This window comes from Poecilia reticulata, linkage group LG23 (genome assembly GCF_000633615.1).
Source record: "Poecilia reticulata strain Guanapo linkage group LG23, Guppy_female_1.0+MT, whole genome shotgun sequence".
Lineage (NCBI taxonomy): Eukaryota > Metazoa > Chordata > Actinopteri > Cyprinodontiformes > Poeciliidae > Poecilia > Poecilia reticulata.
In genome coordinates, this window is record NC_024353.1 from 2,625,025 (window position 1) to 2,645,285 (window position 20,261).

General features: G+C 36.9%; 2 protein-coding genes across 2 annotated transcripts in view; both read left to right on the forward strand.

The window, feature by feature from the left end:
* Positions 1 to 20,261, forward strand: part of LOC103459171 (probable polypeptide N-acetylgalactosaminyltransferase 8) — a 40,961-nt gene that overhangs the window by 13,053 nt on the left and 7,647 nt on the right. Inside the window, exons 2-4 of the mRNA XM_008400504.2 lie at positions 11,101 to 11,144; positions 16,084 to 16,374; positions 18,676 to 18,916. Of these exons, the coding sequence (XP_008398726.1) occupies positions 11,102 to 11,144; positions 16,084 to 16,374; positions 18,676 to 18,916 (575 nt within the window). The 5' untranslated portion in view covers position 11,101. The remainder of the gene's footprint in view (positions 1 to 11,100; positions 11,145 to 16,083; positions 16,375 to 18,675; positions 18,917 to 20,261) is intronic.
* rad51ap1 (RAD51 associated protein 1) lies at positions 12,223 to 15,263 on the forward strand. Its single transcript, XM_008400501.2, has 9 exons — positions 12,223 to 12,479; positions 12,573 to 12,619; positions 12,936 to 13,071; positions 13,267 to 13,364; positions 13,448 to 13,537; positions 13,603 to 13,746; positions 13,826 to 14,011; positions 14,728 to 14,847; positions 14,926 to 15,263. Exons 1-9 carry the CDS (start codon positions 12,463 to 12,465, stop codon positions 15,051 to 15,053), a joined length of 966 nt encoding a protein of 321 aa, XP_008398723.1. The 5' UTR covers positions 12,223 to 12,462; the 3' UTR covers positions 15,054 to 15,263.

Sequence of the window (20,261 nt, forward strand, 5' to 3'; positions counted from 1 at the left end):
TCTATTAGTAATATTAGCCGCATTCACAATGTGAGCTGTTAGCATCGTAAAACGGAAAACTAAGGCTTTTATTTTGACAAGTAAACACTTCCTAGTTTATTCAGTGGTAGATTTAGGGTCAGTTAGGGTTAGGGTTAGTGTTTTATTAATGTATGATTTGGAAAATGAAATATTAAAACAGCAGCTGGGGAGACGCAGACAAGAGGGGGTTTCCCTGGCGTGACTTCAGGATCTCAATAATAATCGGCACAGCTGAGCAATAATTCATGATGCTTCAAAGTTGCACAGACGCTCGCCTAGAGACAGAGAAACTGTTTATAGTAGCAGCAGCAACATGTCAATTAATTACATTAAATTTAGGTAATTAATCAAGGCGATGCATAAAAATGTCACCCCATGAGAACAATAGAGGGCAACTGAAACTTTGACCAATTAACTCAAAAAATGTCTCATAAAATCTTTGTTTGCCACACAGAAAAGTGATAAAATGGACGTTACAGCTTTAAATTTAATGGGATAACAAGGCATCGTATATTAAAATGTATTTAATATCAATTACTGTTAATTTGAATGATAAAAAGGCCTCATTTTATTTTTCCATACTAAATAAGACAGAAAAAGATGTTGAGTTATTTTAAAGCTATTTACAGCGACCAGATTGACAGGGATTATTTGTTTGCAGAATAACCAAATAACAAACAAGAGTAAAATTCGCAGCGTTTTTATTGATGCGTTAATAAAAAACACTTTGGTTCAGTAGCCACTGTTGTAAAGTGCTATCAAGATAAAATCTGATTGATTGATTGATTGATTGATTGATTGATTGATTGATTGATTGATTGATTGATTGATTGATTGATTGATTGATTGATTGATTGATTTGCAGTTATATGTTCACCAGCGAAATAAACTATGGGATAAATGACTGTAAATTAAAAGTTTTAATTTAAAATATTGTAATATATTTTACAGTGGCGGCGTTTGTTTAAATGTAAAAACTGAAAAATCCATCCATCCATCCATCCATCCATCCATCCATCCATCCATCCATCCATCCATCCATCCATCCATCCATCTATCTATCTATCTATCTATCTATCTATCTATCTATCTATCTATCTATCTATCTATCTATCTATCATGAAGGCTTTATTGTGGATCATTCCAGGTTATTGGTTGGTTATTGGCTGGTTATTTAATGATTGGTATTAAAGGAGCGGCAGCTTGTAAAACACTGATGTTCCCCCATGAAAGAGACTCTGGGTTCAGATTAGTGCTGAGCCAGCTGATGAATAATTCAGCAGCCAAAAACTGCAGATGGTGTTCCCCCTCCTGCTTCATAAATTTGTGACCCAAGAAAACCCAGCCCGCCTTGCTGGAGCGTAAACCCAGCAGACACTTAAAGACGGTAACCTGTGTGTGATTTTATGAAGTATTCATGAAAGAAATCTGTTTCTGTCGTTATACGTTTGTCAAGAGCGGCGCTGCAGGAGGAAGACAAAGAGCCGGCTGTCACAGGGGAGGCTTCCCAGTAAAAATACCTCATCAAGGGTACAGCTTGTGCACCTTGCAGAGTAAGATGTGGCTGCTGCTAAATCAGGCCGGGAGTGACTAAGGGGGAAAGGAAAGCCAGGCAGAGGTGACTTTACACCCTGGCAAATGACACAGCAGTTTTTATGCTCAACTCAGTGATGTACTTTAAACAAAAAAAGACTGCAATCCTTTAAATATTGTAAAGCAGCAATCAAACTTTTGTCAAAAGATACATTTATGTGTTGTAGGTTTAGTACTGTGGGCTAGCCTGTTGCAATAAGCAGTTAATCATTTAAAGCTGCAGTTTGTAACTTTTACAAAAATAAGGTTTTTTTCCCCCATATTTGTTAAAACTGTTACTGTGTCATGACAGGATGGTATAGAGGCGGGACTTAGCGCTGCAAATCAACCTCGTGTACACTGCTCGATGTGCTAATGGTAGGAAAACAACTCATTGTTGCAGGAAAACGGTTTAGTGGCTATGCTAACTATCATTAGCAGGCTATGGTGTGGTGAACCAGCTATACCTTAGCAAAGAATAAGAGTAAACATGAGTGTGATTGACAGTGCTAAGACCCTCCTCCAGGCTCTGATTGGTTGTTTCTGACTGAGTTGTGTAATTCTGCAGTTTGCACTCTTATATTGAATTGCCACAAAATAATTAGAATTTTAATAAATATGTAAAAAACAAAACATTTTTGTAGAAGTTTTGTATTGCAGCTTTAATTGCATGATAAATTTAAACTAGCTTGATAATTTCCAGTCTGATGATTGATATTTGTTGAAGGTCAATTTTGTTTACAAAGACTTTATAATACACTTTATTTATCTTTTTGGTTGTGTGTGGGTTTTATATCCAATTTATTTATTGTTTTTGGTTGTTTTATTTTGGAAATTTAAGGTTATTAGTCTTTGAGAGGGTGAAATTATTATGTCATTATCAATTTATCAGTAGAAAAGCAACAAACTGTAATAATTCCCAGGACAATTTGTCATCCAATAAAATTTATTATACTTACAGGCATAATTGTAGGAATTTTGAACATTTTATGTATTTAATTTTAAATAAATGCATTTTTATGTCCATACAGAGACACTGCAAAAACACAAAAAATTTATTGATAGAATAAATAAAATAAGATACAAAAATAACATGATTACATTTAATCCCTTGCTTCTGATTTTATATGTAATTTGCATAAACTGAATAAAAAAAACAGACATTTTTTCCTTACTTGTCTGAAGTTAAATCAGACCAAACTTCCCTTGTTTTATGTCCGTTAGAATCACAAAAATTATTTCTATTTGCCAGAAGCATAACAACAACTTTGGAAAGACACCCAAAACATTCAACCCAAGTCATAAAGCTGAAACGCAACCAACTATACCAAACACTAAGAAAATTTATATAAAATAGTAACAAACATATTTTTATTGTTCAGGCAGTTAGAAAAGATAAGATAACTACGTTATATTTGTTCTCTCACTTTGCAAACATCTGGTTTTACCACATCTCTCCCTGGATGCAGAAGGAACATTTGAATAATGCGTGTTAAAGATTGACTGATCTTTTTTAAGCTCAGTAATTACACGGTTTTCCCCAGAGAGCTGAAAGAAGCCAGTGGTCTGTTAAACAAGCTCTGATCAAACAGTTTTGCAAGCTTAACACCAGAGCCATGTTACCCTGAAGAGTGCAAGCAAAGCACAATTCAAGAAAGTGTGAACATGGATTCCTCAGAGCAGTCTTTAGATAGCCACCTGGTTGAATTTGTTAAAAGAATTAAACAAAAGAAAGATACATGGTGTGCTCTTCTCCATATTGAAAAGTTATCTTGAGTTTCATTTTTAACTTTTGTTCATTGTTCTGTGGTCTTTAGGTTTAAAGCAGTTGAATAGCTTAGGATACGTCTATCTAACGATACAAAACATGTTCTTTACATTTTTTGCACAAAATCATTCATAGTTGATGAGAATTTTAGGTCAGTTCTAACTATTTTGAACTGTTTCAGAGCGTCTTGTCACTTTAAATCCTAATAAGCGGCTGCTGGCCACACCCCCCAACTCCAGCCAGTTTTTACATGAAAATGGCTGCAAACAGATGAGCAATTACACAACTGTACATCTTTGAAAAGCACAAGTAGAGCCTCCTGCACAACCAACAAGAATGCAGGAAGTGGTTTCTGAGTTGTAAATCAACCAAACACTATTCCAGTTTTCCAGTAGCCATTGTACAGCACATACAGCGGTAAAACTAGCTGACAAAATGTGCTGGAGCTTGTCTTGGGTTGCTAGGTAACTGGCTGGGCTTCATTGGGGTTGCTAGGCAACGATTCGTGACGTTACATTTGGACGTCACGTTACATTAGGAACAGCTCATTTCCCAGACTCCAAAAAAAATTAAATTTATTGCCAAAAAATGCAATAAATTGTGTTCTTTGTTCTATGGTCTTTAGATTTAAAGCAATCTAAAGACCATGGCTGTTGTTTTTTTAAGAACTTGATATGTTTTAGAAACAGATGAAACTAAGCCTGTCATAAAAATGACTTAATAGCATGATAAATGAGCTCCGTAATTTTCCTTCTGATGATTAATTGTTTTCTTTGATGGTCAGTTTTGTTTAGAGAGATTACATAATTCATTTTATTTATGGTTTCGGTTATAAGTGGTTTTTATTCCTGTTTTACTTATTATTTTCGTGTTTTTATTTTAAATGTCCTCCAGTTAAGTGTTCTGTACAAAATTACAGTCTATTAGTTTTTGACAGGATAAACTTGCATTTTTATTCCATTATCAATATAAATTGGTCTCAAAATGACAATATTGTCATTTATCTCAGTAACTACTGGAACAATTTATTGTCCAGCAAAATTTGTTACTTCCATACTGGCCCAATGGAAGTATAAAAACGTTCAAAATGTGAATTTAAACCTTTAAAACGCCCATCTGAGCATCTCCAGGGAATGTTTAATGCTGCGACCCAAACCACAACAAGCTACTCAATCAAGATAAAAAGCTTGGCATTTGTAACTGAGGCCACAAAAGAAAAGCAATGCTTATGCTGAAAACTCAGACAGATTGGTTTATGGCTGTAGGAAGAGATAGAGATCAGAGGAGGTGTCAGCTGCTGAGTCGACTGCCGATTCCTCCGGCTCCTCTTCCCCCTCTCCCAGGAACCCAACACCAATCCGGGCCACCAGGGCCGAGCGGGGGAATGCCAGGAATCCTCTCAGCACATTTGCTTAGCGCTTTGCTCATTCTCACCCCTGTGAGATGAAAATCGGGCCGACGAGTCCACCTTTCTTGAGCAGTATGGCGGCCGAGAGGCGGCAATGAGCGGAAGATCAAGACGAATTGGCTGATGGGTGGAGGAGAGCGTCAGGCATGGCAGACTGCTGAGAGTGAGTCATCTTGGACTGGGCCGCTCTCTTTCTGCCAGCACAACAAAGATCAGATCGTTTATTTTTGTCGTAGCCCCCCGCTGGATGAAATCTAAACCCATAAGTAGTTGATCAAAGGTTCTGGTGTGGTGCCTGTCCTGGAGAGCAACTCATAACAAATGACATTTGGGAAAGATCCAGAAGAATCCAAAGCGATATCTATTGGACCGTGGCCAGTTTTCCTTTATAATCACAGTGATTAACAGTCCGAAACACTTGGAAGCTACAGTAGGTTTTAATTAAACCCTTTAAGGAGCAAACAGATGCACTTTTCTCTGTTTTGACATCCAGCCAGGTGTCAGCCTAAATAAAGAACTTGTTTCAGTTTTATTGGTTGGCCTCATGGAACCCAGTTCAACCCGGATGTCCCTCCATGCTGATGAAACATGTTCCCACCTTGAAGGCAGAACAAAAGAAGTTTAATCAAAAACATGGTAAAGACAGCTGCAGCTGCCAAAGCTGGATAAAATATAGAAGTAGCAGGGTATTACAAATGAGCTTGGAGAGAATAAATAGTTTCTTGTTTGGGGAAACAGAGCAGCAACGCAAAATACTCAGTAGTGACACTTGGTGGACAGGTGTGCAACGACAATAGCAAGAAAAAGACTTAAGCAACTGCAGTTTGTAAAATGTCACAAAAATCATAATATTGTTGAAAATGCAATTTATTTAAAAACTGAAACTCATATATTATTCAGATTAGTCACAGACAGTGTTTATGCTAATTGGGAAGAGTATACCTCACATCTAGATAATTATACAGATTTAATGCACAGTTTGCATTAAATCTGTTTGATTTGCACAGTATTTCCAGTCAGTTCTTGGTCTGGATTGTTTCAGACTTTGAATTGCCTTTTTGCTGAAAATGGCTATATAAATAAAATTACCTTACCTTACCTTACTTTGCCTTGCCTTGCCTTGCCTTGCCTGTCTTTAATTCTAATTTTTCTATGATTTGAGACAAAATAGAAAAAGTAGAAGAAATTGGTGAAAGGGTAAATACATTTTCACAGCACTGTGAAGAAGTTTCACTTTTTGAATTGAATTACTGAATTAAATAAACGTTTTGTTCACATTTTACTTTTGTTTTGATGAACTGTTTATTTTATTGCCCTCCAGGGAAAAATACATGTCTGGAAAAAAATAATGGATCACTTAAACTGATCAGTTTACCCGATTTTACTTCTTTTTATAGGTTTATGTTTGAGTAAAATGAACATTGTTCTTTTATTCTAAGAAGTACTGACAACATGTCTCTGAAATTACAAGCAAAAGTTTAGTATGACTGTTTTTAATGTCTGTTCGAAATAAATAAATAAATAAAATAAATAAATAAAGTATTTGCAGAAAATGAGAAATGGTCACAATAACGAAAAAGATGCAGAGCTTTCAGACCTCAATAATGCAAAGAAAACAAGTTCATATTCATTTAGAGACAACAATACTAATGTTTCAACTCAGAAATCAATATTTGATGGAAAAACCAGGAAGTTTTCTATGGGGTTCAGTGAAGTGGGCTCTTCGTTTTTTTCTAGAGCTGCATCTAAAACTTTTCATCTGAACAAAACATCTTCATCCATAAACTAAGGCACAGAAAACTTTTGGAGTTTTTGTAAACCCGAATGAACTGCTGCCACATAATGATACCGCCCTCTGGTGTCAGACAGGGGTCATGACACCCTGACTACTGGATAATAACTCACTGCATTGCAGCATTTGAAAGTTGGCAAAAGCTTGAAGTTAGATCAATAACTCTTCATTGACTAAAGTAACCTTTCCCAAAAGTATTAAAAGCTGAATTATTCTGAACTTTTAACTCTGAATATAAAGATGAATAAATACTGCCTTCACAAAATGCAGCATTTCACACTAAAAAAGGTCTAAGAAAGCTTTGCAATAATCTGCACTGCAGGTAATAATTAGCATTAAGCAGAATCATCCCCCGCTGTATGTTGGATTGTTATCTAATGGCTAATCAATATTCAACATATAGCGACAAGATTCCAGGTTTCTGCAGCAGGATGAGTCACTAACATCAAACACATACCAAATATTTTTGGCCTAGTTTCCAGTTCAAATTTCCCTGTTCACTTCAGACAAAGCAAAACTAACTTAGATGTAACTTTTCAGCAATATGTAGAAGTTTTTTTTTAAGTAAATCATTCCTTAAAGCTGCACTATGTGATTTTTATTTTTAAAAAATGCTTTTTTTTTTTACATATTTGTTGTAATTATCACCATTACTTTGCAGTATAATAGAGACAGATAAAATGTGAAAAGGTCAATTTCCTCCAACTCACTGTAAAAACAACAAATTAGAGTCAGAAAGAGGGGCCTAGCGCTGTCAATCATGCTCATGAATGCGCTGCTCAATGTGCTAAAGGCGGAGAAACAACATCACAGGAAAACTGTTAAATCTGCAGTAATAGCAGCCATGCTAACTAGCCTTAGCATTCACAACAAGCAGTGCTGATGGGAAGAAGTTGTATCAAGGAAGGCGTGCACACTGGCATGATTGACAGTGTTAAGACCCGCCTCCTGGCTCTGATTGGATGCTTCTAGTTGGCGTTGTATGTTTTTTTCACATGTTTTCTGTCTCTATATAGTGACAGTTTCAGCAAATATGTAAAAAAAAAATTCTTATAGAAGTTGCATGCTGTAGCTTTAATATTGATGAAAAAGTTCTAGTTAATCTGGCTTATTATTTCACATTTTCCCATGTTGTAAGTAAAATACTCTGCAAGGGAAACTAATACTTTTTCATTAATATTAAGGAATTGTTTACTTTTTAAAAAGCCTCTATATGTTGCTGAAAAGTTACAGGTAAGTTAGTTTTGTTTTATTTCAAGTGAAATAAGATAATTACATTAAGACCAAAAGCACTTCAGAGGACTCTGTCAGAGATTTTTGCAGCCGGACATTTTGCTCCTGTTGTTGCTCTTTCAACAAACGAGTCACCGGTGACATCACAGCATCCCAGGCATGATGGGCGATCAGGTTCTGCTGAGCTTCAGCCACTGACCTGCGTGTTGAAAGGTTGTCCTAACGAGGCTGCAGTGCAGAGCATCAAACAATGCTATTTAAATGGAGTCACAGTGCAAAGTTGGCAGCGATGAATTATTGCCGCCGCTTTGAAGCTCTTTATAGCTTCACCGTGTTGTCAACACGTAGAATCATCCAGAACGGTGACGTCTGGGAGCGAGTATCGCTCTGATCGGGTTTTAGGGAAGACGCTGAGAGCATCGGCAGATGACTTTAAACTACTTGTGTTATGTAGCATTGAGCTAAGTGATCAAAGAATGGCTAAAGCTTTAGAAATGGATCAGAAGGACAGGGATTAATGCTAAACAGGGTGTCCAAAGCACGGCCCGGGGGCCATTTGTGGCCCTCTGAATGCTGGAATTTATTAAATCTCGTCTGCAATAAACCAAGAAGAACAACAAAAATGTAGTAAGCAAAAACAATAAGCACTTTAGGGGGGAAAAGGAGTTACCCACACCATTTATGTTGGGCTAAAACATATTCTATCATATTCTACCCTCCAAAAATGAGTTCATTTCAATAAAATCATGCATATTTAGTTTTGGAAACTAAATATAAACAATTTAGTTTATCATGCATATGATAAGCTTATCATATGCAACATGTTACTTTCTCAACCCTAATAATATAATAAATCGTGTTAGTGGTGTGAACCTTTTCATAAATCACAGTTGTATTTTTTGTGCCCTTTTCACTAATTAATTTGCAAACTTTAAGAAAATATATTTTTCATCTTGACTTATCAAGCATTTCCTTTGCTCCCCTTCAGTTTTATAGACGTATAAACTAACTTAGTATGTTTTTTTTACAAATACTGGAAAATCTTTAAACCATCCAGAATTTATTTACGTCTATTTAAGGAGTGAAACTTTGTTGTCTTGATCAGCAGCTCTATTGTCTTTCTGATTTTCTGTTTTAACTTTGGTTACGTCAGAGTGTTTTAACAAACAAAAAAACCTTTGTACTCGTCCAATACTTGTTTATATACAAGTTGGCAATGTACCTAATATTTCCCCTAATCCTGCACGATTAAAAGCCCTAATTTTATTAAAATAAATGCGCAAAATGACAGTTTCTTCCTTGAAATTACCTTTGTGGCCGCTCAGTTTGTAGCTGGAAAAATAACCTTGGTGAAGGTTCAGTGACAGCGAGTTTGGACTCCGGAAGCCGCTGATTGACACATCTGTCTGCCCACTCTGGTTCACTGGCTGCGGTTGAGCTGGAGGCATCTGGCTTTAGGCCATTTCTAGATTACAAAAACAACAACGCCGCACCGGATATCCGAAGCGCTACGAGCTCATTAAGGCATCCTTAGGTTGAGGCTGGTAAATAACTCCCAGCCCCAACCGGAGAGGTTCCTCTGCAAGACAGCAACTAAAAATATACCCAGCATGAGATTTAATAACATACTTTATGAATCGGAGCAGCTAAAAAAAAAGTGCATTTTGTGAATAAAAGACGCGAAAATGTGAATATGTTTTGTAGCATCTATGCTACAGAATACATCTTATTCCCTCCAGGAATGTAAATAACAACACTGGAGCGTCCGCCTGCGGAAAAACCAAACATGGACACCAGCTGTGCTCCTAGAGAGCCTCACTCCAACTACCACTCTTGAGGCGATAAACACAACATAATGATGGCATTCACATCAGTGGGGGAGAAGGAAAACAGGATCCTGACCACTTCCAACTAACACACTCAAATTAAGACCACTGATGACCTCAGAGGCCAAATAGGCTAGGAAACCAAGCTGCTTCTCTTTAGGAGATAAAACAATTACTGGAGGGAAAATATGAAAATGAAACCTTTGTTCTGTCATTTAATACAACTAAAATTTACTCTGTTTCGTCTCTGTGGAGTTGATGGAACCCAGTTTCTCATAAAAGCAGGGCTGGAGTTAGACAGATAAAGGCTCCAGGGCTAGAGCCAGTTTTGGTCCCCCATCCAAAAAGCTAATTGAAGTACATTAATAGACGATCAACCAGATGTAATGTAGGAAAATGGTTTGCTATTTAGAGACAAATGTCACGAAAAACTCTGATCTCATAAAGTTTAACAGTTGTAATTGAAACTGGTATATTTAAATAATCAACTATTAAGGTCTAATATTGAGGCATCCTCATTGCAGCTGTTGGGATATTGTCATAAACAGAATGTAAACATCCATACGTGCGATCAGAAGTGTTGTGCTGCAGTGTTTGCATGACTCGGAGGGATATTTCAGTCCCAGCTGTAGGCAGCGCTGGAGGAGTTTAGGAATGTGTGACCACAAGACCTTTTGGCCCCAGCCTGCTTGTCTTCCTTCCCTGTCTGGGTCCGAAGACATGGATCCAGGCGTCCCCGAGCGTCTGCTTCAGGTCCACTGTGTGACAAACCACAACCGACAGCCACCCACTCACAAAGGGGAAAATGACAACCTTCGGTAGAGCAGCTGCTCTCTTGGAATGGCTGTAAAAATGGACAGATTTCATTTTTACCCCACTTCAGAGCGAGAAGGGATTGTTTCCGGCCCAAGTGTGGGCGAGTGGGCAGCTGAGGACGTGTCAAGCTCAAGTCAATCAGCCGGTAGAGACAATGAGTGCATCGTACCCACACCGCCATCTGCTGGAGACACTGCGTCAAGACGCTGCGACCTGCACCCTGACCCCTGTCCAGAGTTCATGTGGATGACGCCGAGTTAGAGCCGTTGGAGATAGAAAAAAAAAAAGATAAAATTCTGCCGAAACACTCAACAATTTTGAGAAAAATGTTCTAGAAAAGCTCCAGAAGTCAAAAAGTTGCAAGAAAAAAACAAAACAAAACCTTTTGAGATTAGTCTTTGATTTTTGTTTTTGTTTTTATAGAAAATTTTGGATTTTTTTTTTCTGAGCTTGAAAAGTCGAAAATTTTAAACTTTTGGAACTCAGAAATGTAAAAACTCTTTCATGAAGATTTCTGAGATAAATCTTAAAATATATGGGAGTTTTCCCCCTCATGTCATATTAAATTAGCATTACTTGAACTGTTTTTTCCCCACAGTTCTTTAACATGAATGCTAGCTAAGAGAGCTTGTCTGGCCTCTTTTTCTCTGTCTTGTTTGTCCACGATGGACCCCACCTGTCCAACCTGCAGAGACCCTGCATCCACAGGTAGAGATGGACTCTTCAGTATTATTAAAATTGATGTCTAATATGTCCAAATTTGGTAGAAAATGGACAGGCTTATAATAAAATATCCTTAATTTTGTTAGATGACTGTATTTAAACTGTTTAAAGACATGTGACTACATTTTAAGTAAATTATGTTATTTTTAAACTTTGGTTCCCCACACACTTCCACGAGTCAGCTTGTGCAAACTTATGTTTGGCAACGTGGTACTTGAAGTGTGGGATGAGTCATTTCTAGGCTTTATTTCTAGACCAGTATCTCAACACATCCTCATTTAATGTATTCTAAGTAGTAGGAAACAGGAAGAAGACACTGTTTTATATAGTAGATTTAAAAATATGATTTTAGTGTTAAGTTAATTTGAATAGATGTATTTATTTCATGATTTTAGCTGCAGAAAAAAAAATCAGTGGGTAGATTTATCAAGACATTTAGATGGTAAGAAAGCGCTAGCGACAAAATGTTTATAACATTGTGCAGTCTTTCATGTTAGAAAAGCTGGCAATCCATCTGTATTAAATAACACATTTTGAATAAAAAATTGGATAAGAGAACATTAACAATTGCTTGAAAACAATATATTGTCTTCTGACTAAAGCCATATCACTCATCAGAAGTCATATTATAACAAGAAGTATCCTGAAGTAAATTAAAAATATGTCCTAGCCTGAAACAATAAATAATGTTTTAATACCAAAATACTATTAAAATTTGTTACTTATTTATACTTTTACGTGGAATCATCTAAGAAAATATAAATACAGCTGTATGACGGTTTGTGTTGGTCCAATATTCAGCGGTTATGCAAACCTGGAAGCACAAATTTACCTTTCCAATATGGCGGCATCGCTGACGTTCAAAACGACTGTTAATGCCAGAAGCATATTCGTCACTTAATTACTATTACTAATAAAAATATAGTTTTATTTCTTTATTAATATTATTTTGTGTATTTATACAGTTTTGTTTATTTAGAAGAAAAACAAACCGAAAGAAAATAAAATCGTTGAAGGTAGAAACGAATCAGCTCGGGTGTTTCGTCATATTGGTCAACAAAAACGTCACTTCCTGTTTGATCCGGCGGGCTGGATGAAAGCAGGAAGGACGCGCTATGACTTTACTTAACTAAAGCTGAAATTGTTTTTAATTAGAAAGTAAGAGTAAAGTTTTAAGTAGCCTTAGGTTAGCTTCTTCGGACACATTTAGCTTTAACGTATTGTCACAGCAGTTTGTGTTTACAAACCAGCCGTTAATGTTCCAAGAATAAAAACAAAATTTAGCTTCACATTTACTCTGGACATGGACCGACCATCCAGGTGAGTATACGCTTTTATCACTGTAAATGTATCTTTTTATATGCTAATCATTTTTAACCGCTGTTGATGATTACGCGTCTGGTGTTAACACAGGAAGACGAAGGTTGTGAACTACTGTGAAAACAAAGGTTTTGATGATGGTGAGTTAAGTAATGAGCTTTCTACGCTGGTTTGCTTCTTGCTTTAGTAAATATTTTTTCGACAACATCCCATCAAACATATGTCTTATTTAAATAACTGTTTATTAGTGTATTAGTTTGTCTCTGAAAATCTTAAAAATATGCAACCATATAAGGTTTTCAATGGGATCTGAGGAAGAAAATATAAGGATTTCTTACTAGTGCTATACATCGGTGGTAGAATATGTTGTTTCTGGAAAAACAAAAAAAACAACTCTTTATTATAAGCTTCCTTTTTTCAAAGATGTCTGTGTTTCCTGCTCTTATTCTGGGACAGATGAGGATTTTGCCTGTTCGAAAGCTCCGCCCAGCAAAAAGGCCAGAGAGGAAACAAAACACGAACAGAAGAAACCTCCAGTCAGGTCGTCCAGCCAAGAGTCAAACCCAACAGCAGCTCAGAGCGAGAAGAGCAGGTGGGCGATACAGATCAGGGCAAGAACATCAGTTTTACAGTCTGCTTCTGTGTGTTATCTTCAGATTTAATGGAACTAGCTAATCCATCGCAACAAAACCTCACAAAAATTTCAATAGTCACCTGTTTGCTCCTGTTGTAAGCTGTGATGTGTTTAGTTACATGTTGTGAACATAAATTCATTACTTGTTTCCAGAAAACCGCTGGATGAAAAGTTGTATGAAAGAGATCTTGAAGCAGCCATCACGCTTTCGTTACTCAATAACTCAGACGGATTAAACGATTCTCCCACCAGTAAGGATTAGCTGTTGCATGTAACATGTAGATTTTACGTTTTATAAACTTCTAATTCTGTCTTGTTCCTGTTATTTTCCCAGCGGATGTTAAAGTTCAAAGCCCCGTCGATGAAAACACAGATCCAGCATCTTTGCTTCTGTCCAACTGCAGCGTGGACGCAGCAGTTTTAGGTAAATCTCTCTTTTTTCTTCTCTCTGTCCGTCTCTCTTTTTTTTAACAACAACATTTCCTTCAGGCCTTGATGAAATCACATCAGAGAAAGCATCACCAGCTGCCAGACAGAAGAAGACCTCAACTAAAGCAGCTGAGGTGCAGAGAAAGAAGGACGACGATGAAGATGAAGATGAAGATGAAGACTACAAACCCAAACTGACTCCAGGTTATCTGGCGCTTAACCCGTATTCGTATCAACCTGCTTTTGTTGTCGACTCGGCGCGATAACCGCCGTGCCTTTTCAGATTCAGAGAGCGATGAAGACTTCAGTGAGCCTGAGGAGAGCGAGGAGGAGGAGTTTACAGTGAAGAAGTCCAGCAAGGCTAAAAGGAAGGAGAAAGTGACCAAGAAAGACAAACCCAAGCCAAGTCCCGCTCCCAGAAAAGAAAAGAAACAATCAAAGTCTTCACTTTCTAAACCACAGGCTGCAGGTAAGTTGGCTTCAGTTCTACAAGATTCCTGTTCATTTCAGTATTTTCCAGGCCTGGAGAATTAAATTAGAATTTCCTTTTTCTGTTCGTCGTGTTTTCCAGGTTACATATGGAAATTATGTTAAATTCATGTTAAACTTTTCTATTTTTGTACTACAAACTTTAATTGCCTGTGAGCTTTGGAAGGTTGAGTGTGTAGGACTGGATGATGTGGACTTTGAATTTAATAGCGATATGTGGTATTATTATAATTATTACTACGTTTTTGATGAAAACAAAACAGTTACTTATTTTTTTTAGGTAGCTGTATGGCTGCTACTGCTTGGTATTCAGCACCGTAAATACAAATATTGTTCTTGGAGAGCATTCCTATTTGAAAAACACTCAACAAAAAAGGGGATTTACATCATCAAACTGCACACAGTGACTGCATTTAATCATATTTGCATATTATTTATATTTATTGATACCCACATGGAACTAACGGTGGAGAAAATGACAAAAAATAACGTTAATATCAGTTTTTGTTTAGTTACATCACTAATTGAATGTAAGAATAATAGAATTTCTTATAAAATAGAAAATAATAGAAATTCTTATAAAAAATTCTTCACAATAAATCATAAACAGAATAAATTCCAACCCTATTTGTGAGTGTAAAGAAAAATGTGCAATAAGTCTTTGCTTTACAGTTGCTTCCTGTCTTTCTGTTCCAGGAGTGTCCAGAAGTCCCCCAGCAGCCAAACTGGTTCCCAGTAAGCCAGCTTCATTCAGTGCGAAGCCTGTGAGCTCTGTGAGTCCAGCAGGGGGCAGAATACCCAAGTGGAACCCGCCAGGTACAACCCCACCGCATTTTCTACTGCGTTTTTCTGTTTCCAGACAGTAAACGTAATAAAGATGCATTTGCTCTCCAGCTCAGGTCGGTAAAAGTCCGACCTCATCCCAGGCGCCGGCTGTGAAGTCTCCCAGCGCCGGGCTGAGACTGGGACTGTCCCGCATGGTCCGGGTCAAACCGCTCCACCCGAGCGTCGCCACTCACTGACAGATAATCTGTCAATGTTTTAATCCTGTTTGAATTCAGTCTCAATTGTGATTTTTTTCAGTTTGAATTAGTTCAGAGTGAATCTTTTCTTTGTTTAGATTTCCTTATATCCTCTTTTTTCCATCTGTCATGTTGTAAACATTTTACTCATCTTTATAGTGCTTGTATATTCTGTACATAAACAAAAAAAATAAAGTTTAAAAGCATTTATCTTTTCACGCTGGATTGTTTTTGTAGATGCGCATCATAAATACTTTAAAAGAAAATTTTTATTTGTTTGAGGAAGAGTATTCAAATTCAAAAATACCCAAAGGGAAATCAAATGTAACTTATATTAATTCAAAATTCCTCAAAGAGTTATTAGATGTTTTTTAAGAGGTTTTATTTTAAATTGTATTTTTTTATTATATGTAGTTGTGCCAGTTTTGTAAACAATAAATAGTTCATAAATAAATGTGTAAACATGGAGTAAAACATTCATATATGCTCTTGTCAGCATCTGATGGTAAAATAATCTATTGTAGAGAAAATTAACTTTATTTTAGTCGTCACCCATTCAGAAATTTCTTCTTATTTTAATCTTTGTTCTGATTTTTCCTTTATATTCAGTCTACATGAACAAATCTTCATCTTGATTCTGATTATTGTTTGATTTTAAAACATATTTGTCATTTTGACATTTCACAGCAGGAAGCCTCAGGTCAGAGTGGAGACAAGGAAAACATGGCATGGATCAGAAAATTTTTTTTTTATTCAATTGAACAAAATTATGCTTTGAAGCTAAATTAAGCTTTAAGTGAATTAAATAACACCTGCTTTTAGTGAATCTATTTAATATATTCACTAAAACAGCAGAAGTAATCTGATATTTGAGTTTTCTTTCACTCCTGCTCCGTGTTTCCCTGCAGATTTTGCTGGTGGAGTTAATGGTGAACACCCTGCAGGTGTGAAGGAAGGAAAACACAAACTGTGTAAAGAGTGAGCCTGAAACAAGATAACCTGCCCAGCAGATTAAAATCTATATTTTCAGATTCGCTGATGTGGGTGGAGATAGAGAGATTAACCAGCTTGAAGAAAACTTTCTGCCACTTGTTTTCAGAGCAGAAACGTCCCAGCCTCTGCAGCAGGATGAGATCCGGCTGGGTCAGAGGTTTGCTGATGCTCTTTGTTGTGGTTTCTGCTCTGGTTTACCTGAGCTCCATAAAAGCAGAGTTTCACTCCCACTCAGAGAGGCTGCAGAGAGCCCAGCACAACGACTCCATCCGGGGGCAGGGGATGATCCGCAGGATGGACAGGATGGAAGAGGACATCAGCACGCTGCGTGAGTACACCTCTCTTCTGGGTTTATTTGAACATCTATGCTGATTCTTAAACAAACCAAGACTCGTCAGCACTCTCACCTCTTCAGATTGTTTCTCTTTTCTTACTATCTGTATGTTTTTCTGCACTTAACTAGTTCTGCATACTTTAACAGCAGTTCTGCTGCTACTTTGTTTGGTAATTTCACCATTTTCACTGAAAAACACAAAATTTTACCAAGTATCTTTGGTCTAGTTTCTAGTGCAAATATCTTACTACACTTAAAATAAAACAAAACCAACTTATACGTAACTTTTCAGCAGGATATAGATACCTGTTTTAATAAAATCATTATTTAACATGGGCTGCACAGTGGCGCAGTTGGTAGAGATGTTGCCTTGCAGCAAGAAGGTTCTGGGTTCAATTCCCGGCCAGGGTCTTTCTGCATGGAGTTTGCATGTTCTCCACCTTTCCTTTTCTTCTCCAGGCCATCTTTTCGCTCTCCTCTCTGTCTTATCTCACTCCTTCAGTCCTTCTGAATAGCTTCTGGCTTTTTCTCGTTTTGCATTTTCCACCTTTTTTGTTTTTTACTTTTTCCCCAACTGTAGCTTCTCAGAACAGAGAAAATGCCACTTTATGTAGGAAAAGCTGACAGCTCTGCGTTTTTGTGCAGATCTGTGTTTCCTCTCCATTTTAACCCTCCATATGTTCTCAGAGCTTTTTAAATGGAATCAATATGTTCATTTCCATGACTTGCTGAATGCTGTTTTGTGACTTGTGATGTGTCAACTTCAGCTTTTATCGCCTCATTTTCTCACCCTTTTCAGAAATTAGATTGTTCATACATGAATAGGTAAAGCAGGAATTTTATTTGAACAGCTAAAGTCAGGAAACATAATTAAACATGACTGTCAGCTGGAGCCTGTGGGTCGGTAAAAAGCCTCTTTCACTTCTTTCTAAGGGAATCTCTGCCTTTTGTCTCCAACTCCTCCTTATGATCTGCTGCTTCCTCCTTTACAGTCGCTTCACGTCTCACTGAAAGCTGCTTTTAAACCTGACATCAAAATACTCCACACATCACTTCAGCGGCTGCTTTTGAAACTATTTACCTGGAAGAAACAATCTTAAATTTCTTGGAAACAGCCGCTTAAAGTTCATGAGGTTATTTGACGAAATAAAAAAACGTTAGCAAAGATTAAAGAGATGTAGAACGGGGAAGATATTGACTGCTCATACCATCTCAACAGATCCCACAAAGTGTTACAATACAGGAAATGACTAAATAAGTAACATTTAAATTTCACCAACTGCTCACCACTAAAGTAAAAAAGAAGTAACTTATAGAACCATCAACATATTTAATTTAACTTTTATTTCATATTTAAGCCATATTTCAAAAAATGTGTTAGAATTCTACACATTATACATTTTATGTTTATATTTGCTGATATTTAACATTTTATATGACAGTAAATTGTCAGCAAATAAGAAATTTCCCCTTTGGGATCAATAAAATATATTCCAAAATTTTATTTTTATTTATTTTTGTGTCACACATGGACTTAAAATAAAATATTAAAATTATGTTCAGTTTTAATGTGGACCTTATAAAAACTTAAAAATAAACTTTATATTATTTATCTATTTAATACAAAGTACATTCTTATATGTATATTACTCAGTAATTAAAATATTTGAACAGCTAGTAATTATTAATGACTGTCAGGTTAATTGGCCTTTCCAAATTGTCCCTAGGTGTGTGTGTGTGTGTGTGTGTGTGTGTGTGTGTGTGTGTGTGTGTGTGTGTGTGTGTGTCCTGTGTGTCTCTGTGTTGCCCTGCGACAGACTGGCGACCTGTCCAGGGTGAATCTCTCACCCGGAACGTTAGCTGGAGATGGGCACCAGCACCTCCCGACCCCACCAAGGGACAAGGGTGTAAAGATGGATGGATTATTTAACATTTAAAAAAAGTGTTATAAGTGAAATAATCTGCCAGTGGAACTTGCACTTTTTAAAATCAACATTAAGGATTTATTTACTCAAAACAAGCTCCTATATCTTGCTGAAAAGTTATTTATAAATTAGCTTCTATCTATCTTCAAGTATACTAAACTATTTGCACAATTTTTAAGATTTTTGAACTTTTATGCAAATTTTGACTCCATTTTAAATCTTCAAAATTCAGCAAAATCTTTGTGCTCATTCACTGCAAACTATTATCACAGTATCAGCTGTTTTCAATGTTGATCTTATGTCCTACTGTTTGCAGTTCAGGGAGGGGCAAGTAAAACAAACTAAAGACTCGAAACGCTTTTGTCCACAGTGGACCTGATGAAAAAGTTTGAAAAGAAGGAGCAGGAGGAAGAGAAAGGGGTCAAAGTGAAGGAGAAGAAGCTGGTGAAGAAGTTGTACCCAAACTCCCGTCTGTTCAGCAAGTGGGGCGACGATCTGTCGGAGGAGGAGCAGAAAGAGGCCGAGGGTTTGTTCCAGCGATACGGATACAACGCCTTCCTGAGTGACCGGCTGCCGCTCAACAGGGACATTCCTGACACCAGGCCGCCGAGGTGAGCTCCTCTTACTCCTCCTGCAGGATCTGGTGAAAGCTGGCACGCCTTTTCCACACACACAGGTGTCATCACAAGGATCTTCCCATCTCTGAAAAGTCAATTTGCTATAAGTAGCCAAGATTCTTATTTGATTTTGGAACAGGTTTAGACTTTATTGACGTCATTCCTGCTTGTTGTTTTGAAAATGCACAACAGGGATCTACGTCTTCGCCTGGATTCTTTAAAAAAATATTTCTGGGAATAAAGGTCAATAATAATTATATTGAGCTAACACAGGTAATAGTTGCACTAAGAACAATTTTAAATGCTGCATAAATTCAAGAATACATCAATTTTAAAAAAATTGGAGTTGCTTGTCCAACGTTTAGCATTACACAAGTGTTAGAGCTGACTAAGCTTGGCTTTATTTCTGCTGAGAGAACATCGCCGTAGGAATGACCGCTGAAGCAGAGCCTGTTGCGTCCTTGGCAATAATAGCAAAGGTTATTCTGAATAGATATTGTTTTATACATCCTAAAGCTAATCCTACTCGATTTAATAATAATAATAAAAAACTAATGCAATTCCACCACCAGATGCTATGCTTTTTGAACGCAAGATGGCAAATATCAAATGTTTGTTAGCTCTTTCAATGGCAGATGCTAGACGCCATAAGTATGAAAACGGACATTAAATCTATAATTAGAGGCCAGGTTACCCTGTAAATCACGAATTGAATCAGATTTGTTTATAAAATATGTTTCGTTCGAAGTACATTGAAACCCGAACCAAGTTCCGTTGCAATGAGGCGGTTTATCCTGACAGGTGCGTTTATGTCACACACCTGGTAATGCTAAGTGCTAACTTTATGAAGCAGGAGAGCAATTTAGTAAGTTTTATACGCACACGACGAACTAGACTGCACTAAATTATGTTGCAACTACATGGCATGCAAGCTAGCTTATTAGCCACCGTATTTAATGATTTAACAGGAGGAGGAACAAAAGATTGTTTACATCTGAAACGATGTAATCAATGTAAAATATAAAAATCTTACATCTTGAGTAAACCATTGGTGATTTAGGTTTCAAGTCATTATACACGAGGAATTTATTACATTAAATAGTTTAAACTGAGTTCTGGCTTTAGATTAGAGAATATGAATTTATTGATTGTTTTTATAGGTTCATAATCACGTAAAACTGAGAGCTTATTTCATCTTTGTAATCAAACAAGTGTTCTCACAATGGAGTAAATAGAGAAACAAAATTAGAACAATAGGTTCCAAATGTGTTTTGTGTTCATGGACTACCAAAATAAGGTTCTGTGATGTTTCTCTGGTTTTCACAGAATGTTGTTTGAA